A 26,872-nucleotide genomic window follows, 5' to 3' on the forward strand; every position below is an offset into this window, starting at 1 on the left:
TTTTGCATTTTATACAGCAAGCTACATTTTTGGGACACAGTTTTGAGAGATTTTGCAAACAGTGAAGTTAAGATAACAAACACTGGGAATATTGCAAAGTCTAGTTGTTCTTGATGGTGTCTTGCTTGGTTGTTTTTGTGAGCACCCAGGACTGCAGCGAATGATTGTACTGTAGTAAATGAGGTACTTTTTCTCACCAATAACAATCATATCATCACCGAGTGTGGCTTGGCTTGTGCAGTTTATTTTATCTCAAGAAGGTATTGAGAGCTACCCCTTGTTTACAATTATGTTGCCTAACAGCTGCATAATGACTCAGTAGTAAAGTGGAATTGGCACATGATTGCAGGATGATGGTTACACTGGCAATCAGTATAAACCTGATTGGTCTCATACTAGTGAGATGCATGCTGTTATTCATTGCCCGACATGATGGAAAAGTAGTGAATAATAAACCTTTTTCAGTCATCTGTACATGGCTTAATTAGCATCATTTACAGAATTGTGTAGGTAGACATTAGGTATGATGGTTCTGTAAATAGGTCATTTTCCCTCACGAGGCTCATGCGTTATCCCCGTTTGTTGAAAACGGGTTTAGTCTGATGAACAGAAACTAAAAAACATGTTTTGTGCAATCACCTCACATGTCCACCGTATCCAGTTTTCTACAAATAATAAAACACAGAAAGTCAGTCGATGCCTTTTAAGTACGGAGGCTCGGTGAAGGAGACTCCCTCTTTTGAGCAGTGTAACGCGGCTTGGTAAACGCTGACGCAAACAGAAAGCTGATTCGCTTTTGAGTCAGGTGAGGCGTCAAGGGGGAGCAGCTAGCGATGAATGCAAAATTGATATTCATAGTCAGGCTTCACTCCAGCCAAGGGATGCACTGATCTGAGTGTTCATAGAAAGTTTCATTTGCAGAGCCAAGCAGTTATGCAGACCACGCGAACACAAACACACACACACACACACACACACACACACACACACACACACACACACACACACACACACACACACACACACACACACACACACACAGAAACCCCCCCCAAAAAACATTTCTACAGACAGTCTTTTTTATCTTGCCTCTGTCAGTTCAGACTATGATGACTTTATTTTATATTCAACTTTGCCACCCTTTCAGACCTACAACAAGGGTTGGCTCTACAATGTGTCTTGCTGCTCCTGCTCCTCAGATAGGTGGCGAAAAATATTTGACATCTCATATCCTCTGGGATTAGCTACATCTTTAAAATTGGAATTTCAGTATAGTACACCTCTACTGATAACAGCACCAATGTTTAGTATTGGATTTTCTTTTTAGAAGAAGAATGATAAAATATATTAATGTGACATGCACAGGTGGCTATATTTACTTTATCCATCTCCACTAGCTTTCTGCTTGTCTTGCATAATTAACAAGCAGTTCCATATAAAACTGTCTTTAAAAAGTCTGCCAGAGACTTTTTAAATTAACCCTTCAGCCTCGTATCATCTATGTAGCCTGTGCCATACAACTAAACTAATTAAACTAAAATGACAAATGTTACTGTAATTACTCATTTAAGGATTCATATATTGAAATAATTGCCATAAACTTACATTTTTCAGTGGTTTAAAAGGTCTTTTGGTCCAATGTCAAATAAAAGGACACATGTCTTAAGACATATGTAAAGTAGCTTTAGTAGGTGAGATGCAGAATGTAAAGCAGGACCGAACACTTTTTTTCTTTTATAAAAAATGGCTTTCGGACAGTAAACAGATGTGCATACTGTTCCATATGTCATATACTAATGCGGTTATCAGAGGACTTGGCAGTACCGGGATGCAGCCAGAGTTCATTGTTGTTGTCCCTCCTTTCATGTTTGAGGTGATTTGTATATGCATTCAATCATTATAGACGCGCAGTGTGTCACTAATGAGAAGTTTAATGAGACTCTCTCCAGGACAAGCGGCCAGGGCCAAGGCCTTAGACGGATTATGAAATCTCCTATTTCCTTTCACAGCATGGGGTGTTTTTCATTATTGCACAGTACAGACGCTTACGGAATTCTCTATTATCGTGAGCTCTGCAGCTGTGTCAAAGAGTGGCGATAACACCACTCGGGCTAGAGCCAGAAAGAGACATTACAGATTGATGACAGGAAATGCAGATCTGTATAAACAGATGCACCTGTTGCCCTTAAAATATTGCCTTTTTTTTTTTTTTTGCACTTTTATTTTTTTAATTTTGTTTGTAAAAGTGACTGAGATCCCCTCTAAATTCCATTTTGAATGTCAGAGCTTAATGTAGGAGATTTCTCAGCTGGATTCATTCAGTTGGTAAAGCTGTTACCCTGATTGCTGCTTGCATTTTATTACTGTCAAATTGTCTTGCTGATGGAAGCTAAAAGTAGGATTAGAGCTGACTAGGAGAACAACAGGTATTATGGGAAAAAAATGTTAGCTTGTTTTTAATGTTTTCCTCCTTCTGATCCCCCTTTGTGTGCTCCTAACAAGAATTCAAATGATAATTCTTCAGTTAAGTTGTTGTCAGAACAGTAAGGTCTGCCATCTGTAAGTGGGAGGCCTGTAGTTAGGAGCGTGGGAAGAGAATAATAGATATGCAGGTTCCTTTGGGTCCTTGACTCAGTCTGAATGAGCAGGTGTGTATGTGTGTTTCTGCTTGTATACAGAGAATTACCTCAAAACCACTCTTCGGTGCATTGAAATCTTTATTCCCTGTGGTTTTTGCTATACTTTAATTATCTGTCTTGGTAGTACTGACCAAACACAAACCCCACTGGTTAAAAAAAAAAAAAAACAAAGCAAAACAAAACCAAAAAAAAGAAGAACGACCGAAAATAAAAACCAAACAAAAAAACAAAAGCAAGCACTGATTTGAAGTACCATTTTTAGAATTTATTAATGAAAGGTATCATAAGAATTGGTTCTGGTGACATTCCTACTTTTCATCTAGTCTTTGATGAGAAGAATAAAGTAATGTTCTGTTATCTTCGATTTGTATTAGTGTTTTTTCTTTATGAGGAATCGATGCTGTTTTGTTGTTTTCATTTTTCGTTTTATATAGCTGGATTTTGTTTTCTTTAACCAACAACTCCACTAATGCAATAATTTGCACAAGAACAGCTACAGAAACCTCAAAAGTATCTGGACAAATGTGTGCACAGCTGAGCGTGAAATACATATCAGGAGCACATCATGAAACCAGAATTACAAAAGCATACAAATTTCAAAGTGGGTTCAAATTTGTATTCACATTTTCATCATGAGTGGATGCATTTATTATTTTTTTTACTTATTTTCTTTTACTGAAGGTTTTCTGATGTAATTAAAGAGTCATGTAATTGAGTATTAGTGTTTTACTGGGTGTAAAAGGAAAAACCTGCAAACACTTACATTACTTAAAAAAATATTTGACCACCTGTATAGATGCATCAATGAAAATTTATTTATTTTTATTGTGTGTTCCATGACATAGTGTACTTCGCAATTGCTGAAAACACACACTCTTTGTTTTAATGACTGTTGACATGATTGCATGTGTGGAAATGTGTTTATGAGCTTCATACAGTAGGCACTCTCCTTGTATATTTTATGAAGTCAATGACACAGAAAGACAAGTGGCTTACTAAAAGGGGTCAAGTTGTGCAGGTGCTGGAGGTTTTAAATTCTGTTTGAATTCACGGTGGTTCAGATTTTTACACTCGAGTGCATCTGAGCTAAATCTTTCTCAACCATGTTATAATATAATGAAGCACTGAAAGGGGAAACTCACTGTCTTAAAGGAGGCCATGTCCTAGACTGTTGCCAGATGAGGATCTTCCAATTTTTTGGTTGGATAAACAATTTCATACATGTCTAAATAGTAGTTGTATTGATATATTAGTACACTACAATTGCCACATAAGTTGCATGCTTGTTTTTCCCCCTCCCGTTTTGTGGCTTTCATGATTGTACTAAACTCTAGTATACCTTTTTTGTACTTCTTGTGTGTCTGTGCTTGCATGCTGGTGCATGAGTTCAGGTTTGCCACAACGGGATAGCAATTAGCTCTAAAGGGGCCTCCCACAGAGTGAAGTCTTGACCCTAACTCTGTATCCAGCCTTGCCAAGCCGTGTTCGACGGTGCCAAACCTCAGTGGGTGAAAGAGCATGCAGAAATTCCTAACACTTCACTACCCACTACCACAGTACCAACCTCCTTGGCTTTTTCTTCACATTTTGTCTTCTGGGTAGTAGAATATATATATGTATGTATATATATATATATATATGAACAAAAACAAACAAACGAATAAAAAAAGCCTCGACTTTAGGAATGAATTATTCTTTAATTTCAGCTGGCATTTTTTTCTTGGCCTGTCAAGTCAGCTTTATGAGCCCAGCAGAGATATTCCTGTTTGAGAAAACAAAGCTCTCAAAAACCTTAATGCGGGCTTTGGCTCCCAGAACTGTTATTATGATTCCCACAATCGAACAGTACAGCCAGAGGCAGGCACATTTTAAAATTTGGTGGGGTAAAAGTAAGCCAGTGTGTGCTTTGTGTATGTGTCTCTCAGTGTGCATTTGACTGCACACAGAAATGCATTTTTATATTAACAGGTTATAACAGCGAGACATATTCATACAGATATGTTTTTATATGTCCTCCATTTGTGTGTGTGTGCGTGCGTGTGTGTGTGTGTGTGTGTGTGTGTGTGTGTGTGTGTGTGTGTGTGTGTGTGTGTGGCCCTAATGTTGAGTTAACTGGCATTGGGTGTAACTGGCTGACTCACATTTCAGGGCTGCCTACACAGTCATAAGGATAAGAGGTGGATTATTCTGGAATCTCACACATCTTGGCCAGAGGCAGCTTTGATAAAGCCATCCCAATACCAAGTCCCATAGAGAGGACTAGGCAGTGCTGTAGTCCCTCATGTGAATGTTTCAAGGCATTCAAAGACTGCTTATTTTCCCTGTGTGTCTTGTTTGGATGTGCCAGAACTTTCCTGTGAATGTTTGTCAGTTCCTCAGAGTGCGAGATGACACAGTTTAGGGAAGTTAAAATTAAAATTTATGCTAAACATTGAGATGCTTTGACTTAGTACTCAGTTTGTTGTCTCTAAGGGTTAGCTTTCTCCCTTTTATCAGGGAGAAACATAATCAAAGCTATTAATACCTCCCTTGTGTTTCATGTGTTTATCTGTTTATATGCATGTGTGCTTTTGAGCTTGTTTGTTTGTGAAGTCAACTTCAGATTTCCTAGTTGACGTGGCACTGCCTGTGTGTGAGTATTCTGCTGTTAAGTGTCCAGACTGCTACATCTTGCAGATCTAGAACAAAGTATAAGGAATTGGCAAAGCGGCATAGAGGGATTGGGAAATGGTTTGAGAAAGTATGTTTACATTAAGCATGCACTCAGTAGCAGAATAGTGTACATGGTTAATGAGACATATGCATGGGACTGTATGCCTTTCACATGCTCACACACATGCTTACTCACCTGCAAAAGGCTGTATTACTCAGTGTAGTTTTCCTTCCCATCTGTTGGGAACTGAAGGTATTCTAATTTACTGTACATGGTTAACATTTGATGTAACAAATTAAACAAAAAATACTGGTAAAAATAATTTTTTTTTGCTGGTTAATCATGGTAACATATTGTGAAGTTACAGTACAACCTGCATGCAGTATTTTGCATTACAAAGTCTGAACTTACCTTTGAATTATAGAATGGAAGCGTCTCTAATTTTTTTAAAGATGGTCATGAGATGAAGGCCAACTAAATAAATAAATCATCTTTATAAATTTTTGTAATCGTTTATTCATGAGGCGCCTCGATAAATCTGTTTTCAGTAATAGCTCTTACCTGTTATGTTGTCCCCGTAAAAATGACACCATGGGTCTGAGGCCCACTATTCACCTCAATCTCCATATCATTTGGCAGATTGGGGGCTAAGGGTATGTCTTCACAGGCATGGGTTAAACAGATCAAATAAAAAAAATAATAATACAAGAAATACTGACTGACAGCTAAGGACCTAGCAAACCATTAAGACACTACCACGAAGCCTCTGTTGCAGAGTACGTTGTGATTGTACGCCACTAAATTCATCCATAGAAAGATTTAGCTGGCAAGGTTATTGCATTATTACATTGCTGGTAAAACAAACAGCTGCTGTGGGCATTAGTGAAATATAATGAAAGGAAAAACTGTGTCTAAACATGAAGAGGCACAGAGAGTCACAGTTACATTCTAGCTGATGTGTGGCAGCAGCCATTCAGCTGCTATCAGCTACTTTCAGAACACATGAGATAAATCCATGCATTTTTAGGCAACAAATGAACCTGTAAGCTGCATTATTTGTTTTAAAATCTTAAAAAAAAACCCACTAAAAATGTGGGACGTTTACAAATTACACCTCCAACGGATGCTTCTGTCCTGCAACATTCAGTGATAGAAGCTGCGTTCGGTAATAATAGAGCACACTGTGTGAGTGTATTTATAATGGTTTAGTACCAGGTTTCGAGATAAAAATCGAACCGTGTGAGAGGGAAAAGAGGAATAGATAGCTTTATCTTTCATCATCACTATCATTAGTCTACAGTTGCTTCCTATGAAAGTCAGGGAGACAGCCATGATTTATTGTCTAGAAACACTGTTTTTGTACCACTAGAGCTTTTTTTTTTTTTTTTAAATCCTGGGTTTATTGTTTATTCATTTACTTTTAATGCAGTGTCTTTCATTTATAATGTATTATTTCCTCAAATGCATTAAAAAGCTCATTACTCTCTGTGGGTGTGTGTGTGTGTCTGTGTGTGTGTGTGTGTCTGTGTTTCACACAAACAAAACACTGTTATGATTCTTCACTGCCTTTAGAGAGAACTAACAAACACATGATATTAATTTTATCTGCTTGGGTCAGCTTCTTCTTGCATTGAAGATTTTAGAGGCAGTAAAACTGTCTGGTCCTTGTAGCAGAACTGGTCAATGTTTAATTTCATGTATGTGTGTTAAAGCTGCCTTATAATAACTTTCTTGCATGTAAAGATTAACGGGGACAGTGGTGTCCACATAGATAGTTGTGTTCTTTGTTTGTGCACTGCAGCTGAGCTCAGTTGCCGCACATGTTGTAAAATAGCTATGCACTGTTATACAATATATGCAGCACAGAGATATAGCTCTGACAGTTTTTGTTGTTTTGCATACTGTGTATTTATGCTAAGTTATGTTTTGCCTTTAGCATGTGTGTCCCCCTTGCTTAGTTAATGTCTCTTGTGAGTTCCAGACTGAATTATGCATTCTGATTCATAGCTGTTTGTAATACTAGAGTCAGTAATGATTTAAAGGTATCTAATTTTGTATGGATGGCGATGCATGGCTGGATTATATCTGGTTTTAATATTAGTAACATTTGGCAGTTTTATGATCATCACATACTGTGCAGTGCAGTACATCTAACCACAGTGGCCACTGACCTCCTTAGAGAGCACAATTCTGAAAGTAAGAATGAAAGTTAGTAAAATGGAAGAAAAAGCATAGAGAGCAGAGACACCCTAAACTGGGTCATCAAAGGCAGTTACCTCAATTCATCTCTAATAATATACCCTAGCCCTGGGCCCAGGTTTGCTGGAGTTGCCTGTATGATGGCTCAGGTTGCTTGATGAATGAGTGTGCCAGGCAGCACTATAGCCTTCCAGACTGTGCTGCAAGGCTCAGAGATTGCCACTGAGGACAACCATGGTCAGCAAATCAATTCATAGCTCTCTAGAGAAGTAGTGAGTGCTTGCAAACCCATCTGCCTTTAGCATGGATGATTCACTTGTCACCACATTTTCCCCATAGCCTGTGGGATGTTCTCCTGTCCTGTTTTGAGCAAGATTGGTGTGACTGAAGTGACTTCACCTATGCAATATCTGAGCTGCAGCCTATTCTGCAGGGCAGGATATGGGAATGTCAGTGGAGATTTAATTAACACCTAAAGGCTGTGTAAGCCTTTACGCTATGCGCTGATAACAGCCAGCTTGCATCCCATTGGAATTTCGAAGCAATTTTTTTATGTCTATTAATAGTTTGGAGTACGTGCTGGGACAGACAGATCAGAGATTCCTGAGCAGAACTTTGATTACAACATCAGACGTGCTCGTATCTCACCCGGGGAAAAGACTGCTTTATACCAAATGGGGCTTTGGCTCAGAGGCAGAAAACAGCTCCTAATTCTACATAATTGTACTGTCCTAGGGAATAGTTTGACCATTTTAAATACAGAAGGGATATTCTGGCATCTCTTCATTAAGAATAATCCTTCTGACCCACATCTTATTACCAACAGCATTATGCAATAATCAAACAATGTTGGAAGTTCTGTATAATAATAATAATAATAATAATAATAATAATAATTCATTGAAAGTATATTGAAGTACATCTGAAATTGCAGGTGTATAGACAAATTATAAGTTAACACAATAGTTATTTAGAGTCTTCAATGTCAGGTCAGGTTAGCGGTGGCAAAGCATATGAATGACTAATCTGCATAATTCTGCACACACAGGAAATATGTTTTTTTCTTATGGTAATAATATTGAGGTGACAAAATAACTGAGGTATTTGCATGGTAATTAGCACTAATGATGTTTTTAGCATGGTGATTATATGAGCGTCTGCTGAGGCTGAGCTTCCTGAGGGATCTGAAAAGAAGCTTTATTGTCACAGCTTTGTCTTCCTGCTATTGCATTGAGTGAGAAATTGGTTCCCTCCCTCGTGTTAGCATAGCCATTAGGAAGTGGCATTAGCCATTAGTACAACACCAACTCCAAAAAAGTAGGAATGCTGTGTAAAATGTGAGTAAAATGATTTGCAGATCTCATAAAACCATGTTTTATTCATAATTAAGCATATAAAAAATATCAAATGCTTAAGATGAGAAAATGTGACAGTTAAAAAAAAATTAAAAAGAATTTGATGAATTTGATTGCATCAGTGTTGTTCCATTCTTGTCTCAAACAGGATTCCAGCTGCTCAACAGTCCTCTGTCGTCCTTGTCATATTTTTCATTTGATGATGTACCAAATGTTTTCAGCTGGTCAAAGGTCTCAATAACAGGCAGTTCAGCACCCAGACAGTCTTGCTGTTGAAACAGAGGAAGTATAAGGTTGAGCATAGTCTCCCTGAAATATGGAAGGTGAGAGCATGTGTTTTAAAACCTATATATACCTTCCACCACCGATAGTGCTTTTACAGATGTGCAACCTGCCAATTCAATAGGCACTAATGTAGCCCCATACTATCAGAGGTGAAGGCTATCTCTGAACTGAGTGTTCCTCACCTCTTTGATCCACCTGTTACACAGTGGCCATGTTTTCTAAAAGAATTTCAAATTTTGTTTGTCTGACCAAAGAACAGTTTCAAACATTGCCTTAGTCCACTTTAAATGTTCACTGTTTCTGGATCATGTTCCCGTGTTCACTTGTTTGCATGATACAGCTTTAACCTGCAATTGCCGATGGCACGGTGAACTGTGTTCCCGTCTTGATTGCGTGATTTAAAATCTATGGATATGTACAGAGGCAAAATTACAAAAGTGGTGTTATTGTCCAAGAAATTTTGTATCTTATGGTACAGACATACAAAAACATGCAGAGAAAGTAACAGAACAATTGCTCTGGTCTTGTTTCTGGTGCAGATTTTGCCAACACAATGGACTATTTCATTTCATTTTTGTGACCAGATCATGAAAAAAAAATAGTGAATCAGTATGTCCTAGGGGCACCGGTCATCATACAATACCATATAATCCACCTTTCTTTGAAGGTTTACTTGCAGCTAAACAGAAATCCCCCAAAAAGATCCAGAACTCAGTGGAGGAATTACATATCTCAGCTAGCCTGGCAATGCCTTTGGCTACCCTGGGAGGAAATGGAGAACATTGCTGTAGGCAGGGAGATGTGGAATACTCTGCTTAGCCTGCAGCTAACACTGACTTTTTATAAGCAGAAGAAATGGGATATATGGCATACAAATAAAAATGTCACAGTGCAGTTAAAAGATTTGTAGTATAAAGCAGTTAGGCAATAAGTGTACACAAAAGAACAGTCTGAATAGTTTATTCTGTCACTGATTATTGACCTTTCAGCAGGTGGATACTTGTAGGAATAAATTATGTGACAGCTCTTAAAAGCTGGTAGTGGCAGCTTCAGGGTTGAACGGTGTATTTCTGTTAGATAATCAGCAAATCAATGATTTGCTTTCACCATGAAAGCTATGTGATGTATTACAATGTTTATGCCTTATCCCTGGCATTTGAGTGTTCTGTTAATTTATGTGAATCTGCATCAGTGACAGGGAAATCAAGTTTTCATTACAGACTATTTCCCTAAAATGTGAAAACTTGAGGACTGAAAGAATTCTGCCAATAAGTTGCTTTATCAGGTGTTCAGATAAAAAAAAAAATCAGTTATGTGAGTGTATTTGAAGACCCCAAACACAACTCAAATTCTAAAGCTATTTATAAATGCTTTAATTAACTACGCACTATTAACTATCCAAACTTAGTATGGTAGCTGAGTAGACTTAGTAGTAAACTTAGTAGAATGAATGAATGTTCTCTATAGTAGGTGTTTATTTGTGTAGCCTTCTAAACCTAAATGAAGTAAACAGTCTTTCTCTAACTGTGACAAATACATTCTTGTATACGTAACTAAACCAAATACAAATATGTACATTGCCTTATGTGTTTCCAGTTGTTGGAAATGTTTTCTGATTTGGTCCCTTCACCATAATCCACATATTAAGTTGTCATTCCGTTCAAGGATAAAAGATCTGATGTCTCAACAGGACCTGGAAAAACTAGTCCATGCATTCATCTTTAGTAGGCTTGATTACTGTAACAGCATCTTTGCAGGTCTACCTAAAAAATCAGTCAGACAACTACAGCTCATTCAGAACTCTGCTGCTCGAGTCCTCACTAAGACCAAAAAAGTGGACCACATCAGTCCAGCTCTGAGGTCCTTACACTGGCTGCCTGTCCGTCAGAGGATAGACTTTAAAGTTCTGATGCTGGTCTATAAAGCTCTGAATGGTTTAGGACCAAAATACATCAGTGACCTCCTGACCCAGTATGAACCTTCCAGATCCCTCAGGTCATCTGGATCCGGTCTTTTATCAGTTCCCAGAGTCAGAACCAGACACAGAGAAGCTGCATTCAGCTTTCATGCTCCATATATCTGGAACAAACTCCCAGAAAGCCTCAGATCAGCTGAAACACTCAGTTTATTTAAATCCAGGTTGAAGACTCACCTGTTCTCAGCTGCATTTGAATAAAGCACCAAATCCACACTTTTAAGCTTAAATTTCAAAACTTACATTTAACTTCTGATTTTATCTACTGTTCTGATTTTATCTGTTTTGATTTTATATACTGTTTTGTTTGTTTGTTTGTTTGTTAATTAGTTAGTTAGTTTGTTTGCTTGTTTTAATCAATTTTAAATCATGCTTTTTATTTGTTTTTGTTTCTAATGTCTCTGTAAAGCACTTTGAATCACCTTGTTGTTGAATTGTGCTATACAAATAAACTTGCCTTGCCTTATATATCGAACATTAAATAACTATTTCTGTTTTACCATCCATGTACAACACAGCAGTGTGTGAAGGTTAACTTAATGTGAAACAAATGTGAAGTCATTTTGAAATTAACCTGAGCATATTTTTGTGTTGTATATTCAGTAAAAAAGGAACAAACAAAAAACCCCAAAACAAACAATAACAACATCATAATATCCCAAAGTTGCGTAGCTTTTTTTCTCAGATTTAGTCTTTTATGTGTTTTTGTTACTCTCTGTAAATGTTGAGTGTTTGAGTTACATTATCATCACTAGCATGACTGAAAAAGCGATGCAGATTTAGGACAGGTTTACGATTGTTCATTTTGCTGCAGTAAAGCGTGTAAACAAATGTATGGTTGCCATTCCAGCCACATTCATATGAAACCATTACAAATGTCAGTAGGGCATGCAGCTAATATTAAACCATATTAACACTGTGACTCTGTTGCTAACCATTTCTTATTTGCAATGATGCCAGTTTAAATGCCGTTTCTTGCCTAACAGGGAATTACAAATGCTAAATCAAGCAGCACAAATGAATGTTCACTGCGCTTGTCAGGACTGGATGGAAATTATTCATGCAATATGAATCTTTTCCCTCCAAGATGAGAGAGTATGTCATCTGCACTGCATGATGTGTCTTCTCTAATGGATACAAATACTACTCCGTTATGAAAATGACTCTTCAGAGGTTTTTTTTTTTTTTTACAGTATTACAGTATTTGAATGCAAACAATATTTAAAATAACATGTTTATGCTAGCGTATATGCAGCAGCTGCAGGTCTGTTTGAGTGTCTTTCTCCTTCTCTTTCTCTTCCTTTCTCTGTGTGCCAATGTTATATATTTGAAATATTATTATATCAGTAAACAAAACAAATATGACAATACTATAAATAATCTGTTGGTGTTGATGGTGTGTTAGCAGATGCTTTCTCTTTTCCCGACTCACCATAATGACTCTTTTAGCATCTTCATCTGAAACCCTCCATGTTTTCATGTTCATGGTGCCTGAATGACATACTTCTTTATGAGCTCTTATTTCTAATTAGAACTTTTATTGCTTTTTGAGGGGCAATAAACCATATTTAAGCTTTAAAATTAGGCCACTCAAATTTGTGTATGGTGCCAATTTGTAAGGCACTTAATAATTTGTATTACCCATATAAAACCATGTGAAGAACTGCCCTGTGTCTGCTGCCTTGTGTGACTGTTGGAGAAGGAGCAGTGTGACCTTAAAGGTGAAAAATTTTACAGGAGAAAATTACTGAGAGTCAGATCAGAGAATCAAAGATTGTACACAACTAGAAAATTCATCTAATTCATCTTTGTGAATAAAAACATTGCCTAACCTGAAGAACAGCTGAAGAAAAGCCACCCTGCACAGTTGTCTTGGTAATGAAGTTAAAGGAAAAGATCTGATGGTTGCCCTTTTGTCCAATAGGGAACCATGCACAACTTGGATATTACCTCGCTGAGGCAGCACTTAAAGACTATACCCTCAGCTCGCTGTGAGCCAATTTCATGGCTGATCTCCTCAGTGTGAGGGAGTGCGACAGGTCAGTTCTATCCCAGCAGGAAAGGCTTGACCCAGTGGCTTTCGACGACTCTGTCAATGGGATCCATTCCAGTGATGATTCTTTTTAACAGGGTCAAGAGAAAAATCCAATGCAAATGAAAGATTTATTATTTATTCATGCATGTCCTTGCCATTGCACATTTTTGAGGCCCATATGTTGATTTCCCAAAATAATTACAATGTTTTTGATCAAAAGACTACACGTTCACCTCAAGTATGACCTCCATCCGGGTTTAATCGAGGAATAATTCATGAGATTTTGAATACAGTTGTTTTTAATTTGACTGAATTTTTGTTAGTAGGTTGTGAAACAATAAACAAAATACCAAAATATTACATTTTCAAGCCTACTCTCACATTCTGTCACTTTTCTGTCAGAAAAAAAACTGTTTTTATATCAGAAGAGTCTGATCATCAGCAGTAATAAGTCAATCTGCTACACTCCTGTGAGCATGCGTAACCGTAACATAATTAGAAAAAAAGACACTCTAGACTTGATAAACATGAGCAAAAAAACATTATCTGAACTATTTTCAAATGCTTAAGACCATGAAAGAAATGTTTACATTTATATAAGAAATATAAAACACTTCTTTTTCCTTATTCATATTTCCAAATCCCATTTGACAAAGTCACATGATTAGGTAATTATTTGTATTAATTATATATGATATAATCAATATTTATTAAATTAATATTTAATTTAATAAAAAGAACTAAAGATAAAATTAATTAAATGGTTACTGACAGTAATTACTAGCTCTACATTGACAAATGTGCCCTTGTTTCATATTGAAATGTTTGGTTATTGTATAGAATATTTTAATTTTTAATGTCACTTTGTACTTGGATTTGTTTGTCCTGTTGGACAGAAGCATCTGACTGCTATCGCAACATGATGAGTCATTAATGGAATTAACTATATTGTATGACATGATGTGTTAGTGTAATGGGGTTAATTTATATAGATTTCACTGATTCTGATTCTAATAAGAAAAAAAATCATATTTCCTAAATGAACAGCTGAAGACATTTCTATACAAACAAGCCTTTAATTAATTTGTTGTTTTATGTTGTCGTTTTATTGTGTTACATTATGTTTTTTTAATTTCTGGTTTCATTGTGAAGCACTTTGTGATTTTTATCTGTGAAAGGTGCTGTATAAATACATTTTACTTACTCAATAGCAAAGATTGATGAAAAATGAAATTCTGCATGTTTGTCAGGATAGACATTTTTATAACTTGAAACACTCGAATTGGACATGTGACATGTGAGAGCAGGAAAGAGCTGTGGATTTATTAGTAACTGCTTTTTTTTCTGTTCTAAAGCATATAAATTGAAAAGACACTTTCTGAGTCCATTCTAATGACTTCCTGAGAAGTTGTTCCTCAGCTGCCACCCTGTGAAATGCAAAAGATTTATAGGTTTGCTTTTGCTCAGTATTTAATTAGTTGAGGGAAATGACAGGTTCTCTGAAAAGCTAACTACTGTATGTGTTTGCAGGGGAAGCAAGGGACAAGTTACATTGGTAATAGGGCTCAGCTTTAGACTTCCCTGTCATTACTGGATTTATAGTCAATTTAGGCAGTAGGAGGTCTACTTACACCGAATCTTTGAAATTCTATCCCTCTATGGCTGCCTCTGACATACACATGAGGAAAAGCAAAAAATTTGAAATAATTCTTCCAGTGAGAACCCTTTAATTAGTGGTGTAGGCTGACCAATAACATTCAGTATTCTAAGCAGGAAAACTGCAACATAAAACATTAAAACAACTTATATTTATATATTATAAAGAAACAAACAAAGTAACAGAAAAAAGATGTCAGTAATGAAATCGAAGCATCTCTTAATAAATTCTATGAAGAGCCATCTGGGAAGCAGAAACATGATGGCATGATATTCTATGTCTTTCGAGACACTGCCATAAAGTGATGCTGCAGTAACCAGTTGCTTAGGCGATAAAGATTTTCTTACAGCAGCACAACAATCTATGGTAGATGCACTCGATAAGAAAACACAGAAAAAAAAATATCTGTGCAACGTTATACATGTTAATTAAAAAATTAATTCAGACTCTTGGAATTTTGTGCCAAGATAATGATCTGTTGCAGATTTTTTTTCCATTAGGCCAATAAATGTGTGTTCTCTGTTCTGCTCAATAAAGCTAGCAACAAAGTTGTATGGAGTGTTTGTTTTCATGGGTGCTTCTAATACATTAAAATATTTGTCCCTTGGATAGACACAACAGAAGATGGATGATCTCTCTGTAATTCAGAAGTAATAATTTTGCAATTACAAAATAAAACATTTTTATTTCCTTTTTTAGAGTAAAATATAGACACATAAACCTCTTTGGTAGTCAAACAGTTCTTTAAGCTACAGTAGATTGGCTCAGATGTTAGCAGTTCTCCTTTACCTTTCTTTTTTTTTCTTTCCTTTCGGATTTTGCATTGACAGATGGTTCCTTTCTTCTTGAACGGGAATAAAAACATTGTTTTTCCTTTTTTTTCTTTTTACAAAAAGAGCAATTCATATCAATGTCAAACATAGTCAATAAGGGTCTAAGGTTGTTTTGCTAGGAGTTGTGCTTTAGGTGCTTTAGACTATTTGCTTGTGTGATGCTCTTGCTTGACATATTTTTCATGTGACTAACATTAAAACTCAAACATTATTCATGTATTTTTTTAACAGTTGCAAAGAAACTGTATATTGTGGATATTGTGAACTTTCACTTATTGCCAACTTAGAAACTGTAAGAAACTGTCTGTGTTTGTCTATGTGTGTATTAACAACTGGAACTCTGTTGTGTAACTTCTGAGTGAGAAAACTGGAACATTTTAGCATAAAATAAAATTCACTAGAAGATAAGGTCAGCGGTGATGTCAATTATAGGCAAATTAAAAATTAATAGTACCGAGGGCAGGGGCAGATGTGCCTGAGGCTGCTTCATAGCTTGCGGACAAGATACTGACATGTCTCCTATTAATTATGACACTTATCCATTCCATTAAAATGTCTAGAGAGCTACTAAGTGATGGGTATCTGGCAATTACTGAGTAATGATGGGAAATATTAGATGACATCCTCTTTACTGCTCCTGAAAAGACTTTCAACAGACGGCCACTATCTAAGATGCGGCCGGGGGAATACCACTGAGATTCTACTCTGTCCTTTTTTTTACTCTTTGCAGAAATTTATTAACTCTGATACTTTATATTTACTAGTTTATTTTCAAGTGCTCTTATATTTTCCCGAACACAGGCACACATTGTGCCCATTTAAAGTCTAATGGTTTAGATTTTGGCATCAATTACATCTAATCATATCATGTCATTCTCTTTTAAAGAAGGTCCTTTCACAATAAAAGAAAAAAAGATGCTCATATTCGAAAAGGTGCAGCATGTTACCTTTTACATGCAGCTCTCCACTGTGACATTTCATTAACACTTTGATATGAAAAAAAAAACATCCCTTTTCACTTTTTTTTATTCAGTGCAGTATATGTCTCAATTACAAACAAATACAGGGAGTGCAGAATTATTAGGCAAGTTGTATTTTTGAGGAATAATTTTATTATTGAACAACAACCATGTTCTCAATGAACCCAAAAAACTCATTAATATCAAAGCTGAATGTTTTTGGAAGTAGTTTTTAGTTTGTTTTTAGTTTTAGCTATTTTAGGGGGATATCTGTGTGTGCAGGTGATTATTACTGTGCATAATTATTAGGCAACTTAACAAAAAACAAATATATACCCATTTCAATTATTTATTTTTACCAGTGAAACCAATATAACATCTCCACATTCACAAATATACATTTCTGACATTCAAAAACAAAACAAAAGCCAATCAGCGACCAATATAGCCACCTTTCTTTGCAAGGACACTCAAAAGCCTGCCATCCATGGATTCTGTCAGTGTTTTGATCTGTTCACCATCAACATTGCGTGCAGCAGCAACCATAGCCTCCCAGACACTGTTCAGAGAGGTGTACTGTTTTCCCTCCTTGTAAATCTCACATTTAATGATGGACCACAGGTTCTCAATGGGGTTCAGATCAGGTGAACAAGGTGGCCATGTCATTAGTTTTTCTTCTTTTATACCCTTTCTTGCCAGCCATGCTGTGGAGTACTTGGACACGTGTGATGGAGCATTGTCCTGCATGAAAATCATGTTTTTCTTGAAGGATGCAGACTTCTTCCTGTACCACTGCTTGAAGAAAGGTGTCTTCCAGAAACTGGCAGTAGGACTGGGAGTTGAGCTTGACTCCATCCTCAACCCGAAAAGGCCCCACAAGCTCATCTTTGATGATACCAGCCCAAACCAGTACTCCACCTCCACCTTGCTGGCGTCTGAGTCGGACTGGAGCTCTCTGCCCTTTACCAATCCAGCCACGGGCCCATCCATCTGGCCCATCAAGACTCACTCTCATTTCATCAGTCCATAAAACCTTAGAAAAATCAGTCTTGAGATATTTCTTGGCCCAGTCTTGACGTTTCAGCTTGTGTGTCTTGTTCAGTGGTGGTCGTCTTTCAGCCTTTCTTACCTTGGCCATGTCTCTGAGTATTGCACACCTTGTGCTTTTGGGCACTCCAGTGATGTTGCAGCTCTGAAATATGGCCAAACTGGTGGCAAGTGGCATCTTGGCAGCTGCACGCTTGACTTTTCTCAGTTCATGGGCAGTTATTTTGCGCCTTGGTTTTTCCACACGCTTCTTGCGACCCTGTTGACTATTTTGAATAAAACGCTTGATTGTTCGATGATCACGCTTCAGAAGCTTTGCAATTTTGAGACTGCTGCATCCCTCTGCAAGATATCTCACTATTTTTGACTTTTCTGAGCCTGTCAAGTCCTTCTTTTGACCCATTTTGCCAAAGGAAAGGACGTTGCCTAATAATTATGCACACCTGATATAGGGTGTTGATGTCATTAGACCACACCCCTTCTCATTACAGAGATGCACATAACCTAATATGCTTAATTGGTAGTAGGCTTTCGAGCCTATACAGCTTGGAGTAAGACAACATGCATGAAGAGGATGATGTGGACAAAATACTCATTTGCCTAATAATTCTGCACTCCCTGTAAGTGGAAGGCTAAGTTGACTAAGGTGGTTCAAAGACACTTTTCCCAAGAATCATGCCCTCTGAGTACATGTGACCATTCAAGTGTAGTTATTGTAAAAATATATGGTTCTATTGTTTCTGGGTTTGCAGGTAAAGAAGCTGAAACGTATCCTTCCAGCTTCCAAAAAGGCTAGAATGTCAGAAAAGGGTTCATTTTTGCCTTGTGCAGTTGTGATCCTTGTTACTGTGGTAGTCTTGAATATTGCTTGTTGTGTTATTGGCTTTTCAATTGGTCGTAGAGCAATATTTGCTAGCTCTTTTCTCATTAGTTTACAAACTGGTAAACTCTTGTTCTAACCTACTGCCAGGAAAGTTAGATGGCCAAAACATTTCTCCTCAGTCACCTTTGCAGGTCGAGATAAAAACAAATACACCAAAGTTGTAGTAATGTGAGATGCTGCATTATTATCTGACATTTCTTTTAAATACAAAAACACCTGAGTGATAAAAAAGTGATAACTCGACTTCATATTCATATTCACACTTCGCTTTAAATTTGCAAGTGTGGCGTTAACTTGTGTTTTAAAACTGACTGACTGAGGATTTTACGCAAAGGTTATAAACCTTCTTAATATGATACAGCATCACAGATGGAATTAAGATTGGATCTACAGTATTTATGACATAGAGAATATATTTTAGAAGAAAACCGAACACAAAGAGATGACAACAAAATGCATTTATGTGTAATTTCTTGTTGTTGTCATTGAGAGTGGAGAGTTCCAACTGGAACAGAGCCAATTCTTGTTCTTGTAACTGCCAGATTAAAAGCTCTACAAACTGTCTTATCAAATACGATGCTTTTACAATTTCCATAAAATTCAATTACTAATAATTTCATTACATTTTATATAGTTTTATATAGGATAGATTCTATCTATGGATAAGTTGCTTTCAGCTATTTAACCACACATATCACATGTATCCAAGTCATAGAGTGTGGAAAGTCTTTCACTGGTCTCTTTGAAGTGAGATGTTAGATAATTTCAGCAGACTACCACTAAATCTGTGTGCATTTATCTTTCTCCTGTAGGGTGATGAAGTCCTGACCGTCATCAAAATGAAAGCACAGTGGCCCGCCTGGCAGCCGCTTAACGTGTAAGTGATATGTCTTTAATTATGATGATGCCTATTTGTGGTTTTGGAAGGTTTATAAGAAATGTAACAGCACATTATTTTATGCTTTATACCAGGACGTTTCAGTTCTCATAATATAAATAAATAAATTAGGTATTTATCATGTCATGCATTCAAATATTCATGAGGTTGTGAAATAAAACTCTTTTAGACAATAATACATAAAACTCAAAACATTTTTCACTTATAAATCGATAAACAAAATTCATAAATTGCCTGAAAACCCTAATTGATTGTATAAAATGAATAATACAAATAGTTAAACTTGCTTTTTAATACTGTTTAGGACTTAGATGTGTAAAGATGCATAAAGGCTTGTGAGCAAAAATAAACTGTCAAGGCCCGCGATACTCATTTGTATCTTAGATCTGCAGTGTATCAATGACAGACCAAAAACAAATAAATCATAAATTTATCAAACCCAATCGTGGCAATGTGATAATGTGATATGGGGCTATAATGTGTCAGAGCTGCTACACAGGAACAAGTTTAATCTAAATTGACTAGGATCACTTCTGGAATTCGATGATTTTTGTTTGAAATCAATATATCTCAGATATATACTAGTGTATCTCAAAAAAAAATATTAGTTTTGATGATTATGGCTTATAGGTCATGAAAAATAGAAATGCAGTATTTCAGATTATTAAAATTTTTAATTTTAAGTTACAGTGAATTATTTTTCAAACATTATGAATATGGTCTACTCAGTCTAGTCTAGTACACACAGTCATCAACACCCTCCGCAAGGAGCTACAGACGGTCATTACTGAAAAAGGACTGGCTGGCAGAGTGCTTTATCGTAGTCTTGAGCCTCATTTCTTCATATTTTGCTTCCAAGGAGAAAGACTTTTTTGTAAGGCAACAACCAGGCTGGACCCAAGTTGCAGGCTGTGCAAACATGCCCCAGAGACTCTCGAGCACATAGCTGTAATATAAAAAATTCAATATGGGACACCATACAGTGAGAGGCACAACCAAGTTACTGGGATATCATAGAGGAACATTCATGCCACATGGAAGTTCCCAGCTCCTGATGGGAGATACTGCCAAAGGTGGTTAAGAACCCCAGAGCTAAGTTCCTGTGGGACTTCAAGGTCCAGACAGGCAAACAGCTGCTGGCCAACAAATCAGACATTCAGATGGTTGACAAGGAGCAGAAGACCACAGTTATGATTGATGTGGCAATCCCCTGGGACAGCAACATCAGAAAGAAAGAGCACAGAAAAAAACGGAGAAGTACTGAAGGCTGAAGGGATAACTTGAACAGATGTGGAATGGTGAAGTCCAAAGTGGTCCCAGTGGTAATAGGAGCGTTATGCGCTACAACCCCCAAGCTGAAAGAGTAGGTCCAGAAGCTTCTAAATAGAACATCAGAGGTCTCTGTCCAGAAGAGTGCAGTCTTAGAAACAGCTAACATATTGAACAGAACTCTCAACCTCCCAGGCGTGGACCTGAGGTTAAGGAACAAACACATACTCACTATCTCTAATTGATGAAATTTCAAAATCTTAATCATCTTAGGTTCTTTAAATGCATCATTGATTGCAGTGCAGTTCTGATTTCCTACCAATATTTCAGGGATTTGTTGAGCCATTTCAAGCAAGAAGCCTTATCAGTAGAGTTTGTTCAGTACTGTGAAAAAATGACTCAGTTTTTCACCCAAGTTCACTAACACTAATTGGTAGTGCACTGGAGGCAGTGGAGCTGTTTTGTAAGGCATTGTGGAATGTGCAAATTGAGTCTATATTTGAACTTTAAAGTAAAAAGTCACGTTTATATATATATATTTTATTTTAATCTTACAAATATTTTTAACTGCATTAAGACATAAAGAAATGGGATTATTTTGAAGTAAAAAGATGGGAGGCAAGAAAAAGAGGCTATATTATTATCAGGGGTTACAACTGCTTTTGCTTTATCATCTGGCTTGAATGATACAGTGAGTTTTTGAAAGATTTTGCATGACTAAATCATCATGTGAAGTTTTAAAGATGAAGTTATCATTGTAAAGTAGATCATCAGAGCTCGCTGATCAGGGAAAACCACCAGCGACACTAACTTACTGTTTGCACATTTATTTACCCCTATATTCATATGAGTCATTTACTTTCTCATTCATGTCAACAACAAGAACCTGTTTTAATCCGTTACTATAGAAAAATGTCCTGTGTGTTGTTGTGTGTGTGTTGTTTCTTCAACCACAGAGCTAGAATAAGGGCAATGGGATTAATATCTGAATGGAAGAACACAGCCAGGAATAGAAGCAATGATATCCACAAGGGCTAATTAGCCTACCCTGCTCTGTATATGCAACCAATTAACTGTTTCACACAGTGATTATGAACAGCACATGCGAGAGTGTGTTGGATCAATTATGTTGGTTGGAGGAGGAAAAAGGAAAGGACATTTTATGTAAATAATTACAAAGAATTGCCCTCACCATGGTCACTGTGCGTCAAAAGAGTTAAGTACACATTTCAGTCATGAAATTAGAAAATGCACCATGTAGTTTTTAAAAGAGTCTTATTAGGTTCGCATATGAAATTACATACAGTGTATGGATATTTATGGCAGCAAAATTGGATCCGTGTACTTGTGTGCAATTGTGTGTTAAAGGTACCAGCAAACCAGAGCAAATGTCTAAGGTGGTGTGTCTCAATGTTTGTGCTTCTTTAGGTGTATGAATGACTTTTCTGTGCAAAGTCTAAGTACAACCCCTAGACTAAACACAGAATAGAGATGGGCCTTTATCCCGAAGTTAAAGTGTCCATAATAATATGCTTATATTATAGATTCCTGCCAAAATAGGTTTATGTGCTTTAATGCTAAAAAACAAATTGTCTTAAACTGCGCATTACTGAAACACCTCTTTTCAATCTAAGAAATGCTAAACAGATTGTCTAAGAATCGCTTCCCCAGATGTTCAGTTTGCTCTTTTGACTAGCTAGCATGATGAAAGTTGAGTTCTCTGAGTATTCCCCAAAGTTGCCATGTCTAACAAAGCTATTTTGCCAGCTGGATACGCCAGATCCTCTTCTGAAAATACCCAGCTAAGAGTATTTGAAAGGAGGTGCAGGATTTTTTTGACTGAGATGCTTTGTCTGCAATATTTGGAAGTAATGTGTTGCATTACTTTGATAGCAATATTGTTGTAGTACAGACATGAATACTCAGAGACCAATATTTGTGCATCCCATCTCCATTGGGATGCACAAATGAGATGCAACATTTGGTTGATGTAGTGTGGTGTGGTTGATGAGGTGTTGATGTAGTGTTTCTCAACACCTCTTCACTTTGATTGGACGTTTTGGATGAAACATGACAACCACAAGAAGCACTGTTTTTTACCCAAAGCTCAAAATGTTCAACTCTTGCTGAGTAAATAAATAAATAAACCAACAAACTTCACTCAAAGTGAAGAAGCAGCTCTGTGCCTCAGTATGCTGCAGGTGTTTCTTCGAGTCAACACTCTGTTTACAAACATCTGAAAAATTATGTTTCTTAGGTTTCTCATTCTTATCTCCATAGTCCTTCCACTGTCATATCATTTTGCAGTCAATACAGACTGGTACTTTTCTTGTTTAAAAGGCAATATTTTAAACCTGAACTCTCACCTAGTACAAATAACGCTGGCGATTGTATTAAAAGTAACTGATCCTGAAATAGTCCAGGTAAATGTCATGATCTATCTCAGCTTCCTGACTGTAAGCGTCTGAGGCAGTCTTAGTTACTGTCTCTCTATAAAATATTACAGAAATAGCGCTGTTGATTTCAGTAATAAGAAATGTAACATGTAATTAAAAGAACTATCATGTCAATATTGTTTTCCACTGAAGAAGAAAACTCTTATTTTCCAAAATATTGCAAAGCCTACTGTAGCAACAGCATCAGTATGGATAGAGGTTTTGTGTTAAGATGCGCTAAAACAAACAGATCATTTTTCTTCGAAAATGCAATAAATCAGTTTTAGTGCACAAAGTGTTGCTTCTTACAATCTCAGTTTGAGCCTTTTCTAAAGGTTAGAAGAAGGTTACAACTTTATTTTCACAAACTACTAAAGACCACTTCTCAAACATAACTTCATTGACAGCGTTTGCTTATAAACACAACTGAAACACACACATTTTCAGTCCCAAATAGATGTCAGTAAAACATTTCAACACCAGTTTTCCAGTAGATTTTGTTGTGGGCGTTAACATAATAGATATTCCTGAAGGCTTCACACAGATTCTGATGAGTCTACGCTTTATTCTCTGACTCACTCCTAAATCACATTTTTCACTACAATGTTGCGCTTTCAGTTTCTAACTAAACATCTTTTTATTAGTTTCGCTGTTTCTATCTTTGGTCTGTAAAAGATAAATAAATAAATGGCAGCTTGACAGCTCCATGACACTCACACTGGCTTCTTATTGCCTCCCCACTCCCGCTAACCAGGACTATGGTGTTATTCTGTGAGTTTTATGTGAATAGCAGCTAAAAGCTTTAAGTACTTTATTATACAGTCCTGTGCAGTGACTTGCTTCTAATTTTTAAAGTGTTCTTGAGCAATAGTTTTCCAGGCTTTCTGAAGGTCTTTCAGAATTTTACTTTGGACACTGGCTGCTTTTTCGCTCATATTCATTCCATTACCTGCCCATTTTAAAAGGATTTTTAGGTCATGCATACGAAAGGGGACATAACTCAAGCGATGAACCAGTGTTGTGTCTCACAACAGACAAGCTGTCAAAGAGCCCATTTTAAATTGGCACTTTAGGCACTTTATTCCGAGCAGCCTGTCACAAAAACACATCATTTGTTCCCATTTCTTGAGCTGGATCGACAATAAATGCCAGTGATAAAACAATTTGACAGGCATAAAATAGTATTATACCAAAGAGCTTATAGCCAGAAACCTTGGCATATCTCAGTATGGTGTACAGTGTGTCCTTAAAAAAATTAGGAAACCAAACAAGTGGAGGATGGAAAAAAAAAAAAGTGGGAGGCATAAAATAAAATAATAATAACATAAAAAACAATTTGCAACAAAACAGCATCTGAAAGTCATGTCCCTAAGAAAACAGGAAAAAACCCAACAAGACCTGAGAGATGGAGCTCACCCTTCAGCTGAACTATAAATGATCACATTGAAATAGTGACTGTTAAGAAATCATTCGTAAGGAAGGGAAACGGAGAGAAAAAACTGAAAATCAGTAGCAACAAGTCTCGTGAAGTGATAAAAATTCTAAAATTTCCTTTCATCAATATGTACCGAGGGGGTCAGGAAAGAAGTACAACAGTACAGCAATCTGGATAACACAGGTGAGGCTCTGTCATTGTTTTAGGCTGCATTTCAGCCAGTGGTGTTGGGGATCTTGTCAAAATTTTATAAACCCAGAAAAATATGATCAAATTTTAATTCACCATGGATAAAAAAAAAAAAAAAATCATCGGTAATGGATTGGCCTCTTTAGAGTTTGAGCCTAAACGTTATGGAAGCAATGTGAGAGCACCAGCCCATTTTATGTTGCGTGCACAAAACGTGCACGTGATATGAAACAATAGCTTTACGTCGTATAATAGAATATAAAACAATTGCTAGCAATGCAATAAGAAGCAGTGGAAATCGATCAAAAGTAACTTTGTCAAGAAAAAACTTTGTTTTTCATTTGTTTGATTTGCATGCAGGAAACATTTCCTTTACCTTAAGTAAGTAGTCTATGTCTCCTTTACCAAGCATAACGAACGCACCGATTAACCGCCCACACAAGTCATTTTTGAAACTGTCATATTCAAGGCAATGACTGAATATATCCATGTAGCAACATTTTGACACCTACTAAAATTTATATCAACTCTCTTCTCCAAAAACACGCCTGCGCATATTTATAAACCAAAACATTTTGGAATTAGTAAAACATTTCACTGGGGTTATCTAGGGTGATTAATCCCCTGCCTTATTTGCAACCAGCCGTGTTCTGTCTCTTCTTTTCTGTCAATTACACCTGACTTTTTTGTGGAACCCAGGTGGCACTCTGAGATAAAGCGGAGACTTGCAGTACTCTCTGAACGGAGACCCGGGGGAGTTGAGTCAAGTTGTGTGTTCTCAGGGGATAACAGTTATTTCAGCTCCTCAGAGGCATCATTAGCAGAATGTGCAAGTGCAGGACAGAGTTGGCTGAAGTCATAGATTTATGTAGCCATGATGACAGGTGAAGAGGAATCACTGGCTAATTGTATCTCTTAGAAGAAGCGCCTCGCTCCTAATTATTCTTCTGTTATCTGGAAAAATTCTTGCAATTAGTTTAGCTGTCAATCATTGGTCAAGTAAGATGGTGCAAGTGTGTGAGTCTCCAGTGTTAGAACAGAGCAAATGTAGTGTGGAGATAGATGTGGTCTGACAATCTGAATCTATAAAAAATGTCAAAGAAATTTTTATCAGTTACTATGACTTTTAAGCTGTATATTTATCTTCTTATATGCTGCCTGTAAAATTCCACAATATTCCAATATTAGATAAGCTTTCCTTCTAGCTGAGCATAATATTGAGAGTGTTGTTTTTCTTATTTCTGCTTCAATTTATATTAACCTTTGTGAAAATATAATAATCTTGGACCAAGTTGCATGGCAAAATCCAATGTGCCAGGAACCAGAAGTACAAAATATTTATTTTCACATCACAGCTTGAATGTGCACACAACATTAAAGACACCTGATTCGGTTCAGCTAACTCTGGATATCTCTTTTGTGATTGATGGACTGATTAAACATTCCACAACCTCAGAAATCTCAGTAACCTGCAAACTGTTTCATTCATTTCTGGGACACTTGAGGGCAAAATTGAAAATGCATGGCCCTACAAACATATGAGGATACAGCAAATGCATTACTGGATTACGTTTTGTCCAGAACAGGTGCAGCTTACCCTAAGGTGTTATGAAGGACACATCCATTGTGTGCCACAGCCTTTGGAGATTCCCACTTGTCAGTTGGGCTCTCCCTTACTCACAAACTGGTTTGATGCACTCAGAACTCATACTCACGCTCTTCCTCAGGCGGGCTGCCCCCTCAGCAGAATTTTCAGTAGACCGGACACGTCACCTCATGTCCTTCCTGACGATGTTGGGGCCCAGTCCAGACTGGAATGTAGGTCTGTCTGCTGAGGACTTGTGTACAAAGGAGTGTGGTTGGGTCCAAAAGGTGGTCCAGGACCTAATCCCCTGGGATGCAGGCACTGATAGTGGGGTGTCATATGAGGTGGGTACAAATTTTATAAAATTAAATGTAATATGTTATTAATTTACCCTCAAACAATGGCACAGTAAAGTGTTTTTTTTTCTGTTTTTGCTCTAAGCATGCTTGTGCTATGTAAAATGTTTTTAAATTTGTTGTGACATCAGCGGGTTCCTAAAGTGAAACATGAGGAACTACCATTAATCTAATATATGGTGAGG

At 37.0% G+C, this 26,872-nt stretch overlaps 1 protein-coding gene across 1 annotated transcript in view; it reads left to right on the top strand.

Moving 5' to 3' along the window:
- Positions 1–26,872, top strand: part of spon1a (spondin 1a) — a 59,526-nt gene that overhangs the window by 24,406 nt on the left and 8,248 nt on the right. Inside the window, exons 7-8 of the mRNA XM_040011662.1 lie at positions 19,333–19,397; positions 26,474–26,675. Of these exons, the coding sequence (XP_039867596.1) occupies positions 19,333–19,397; positions 26,474–26,675 (267 nt within the window). The remainder of the gene's footprint in view (positions 1–19,332; positions 19,398–26,473; positions 26,676–26,872) is intronic.

Source organism: Simochromis diagramma, unplaced genomic scaffold (assembly GCF_900408965.1).
Source record: "Simochromis diagramma unplaced genomic scaffold, fSimDia1.1 OVJJ01000603.1, whole genome shotgun sequence".
In the NCBI taxonomy this organism is placed as follows: domain Eukaryota; kingdom Metazoa; phylum Chordata; class Actinopteri; order Cichliformes; family Cichlidae; genus Simochromis; species Simochromis diagramma.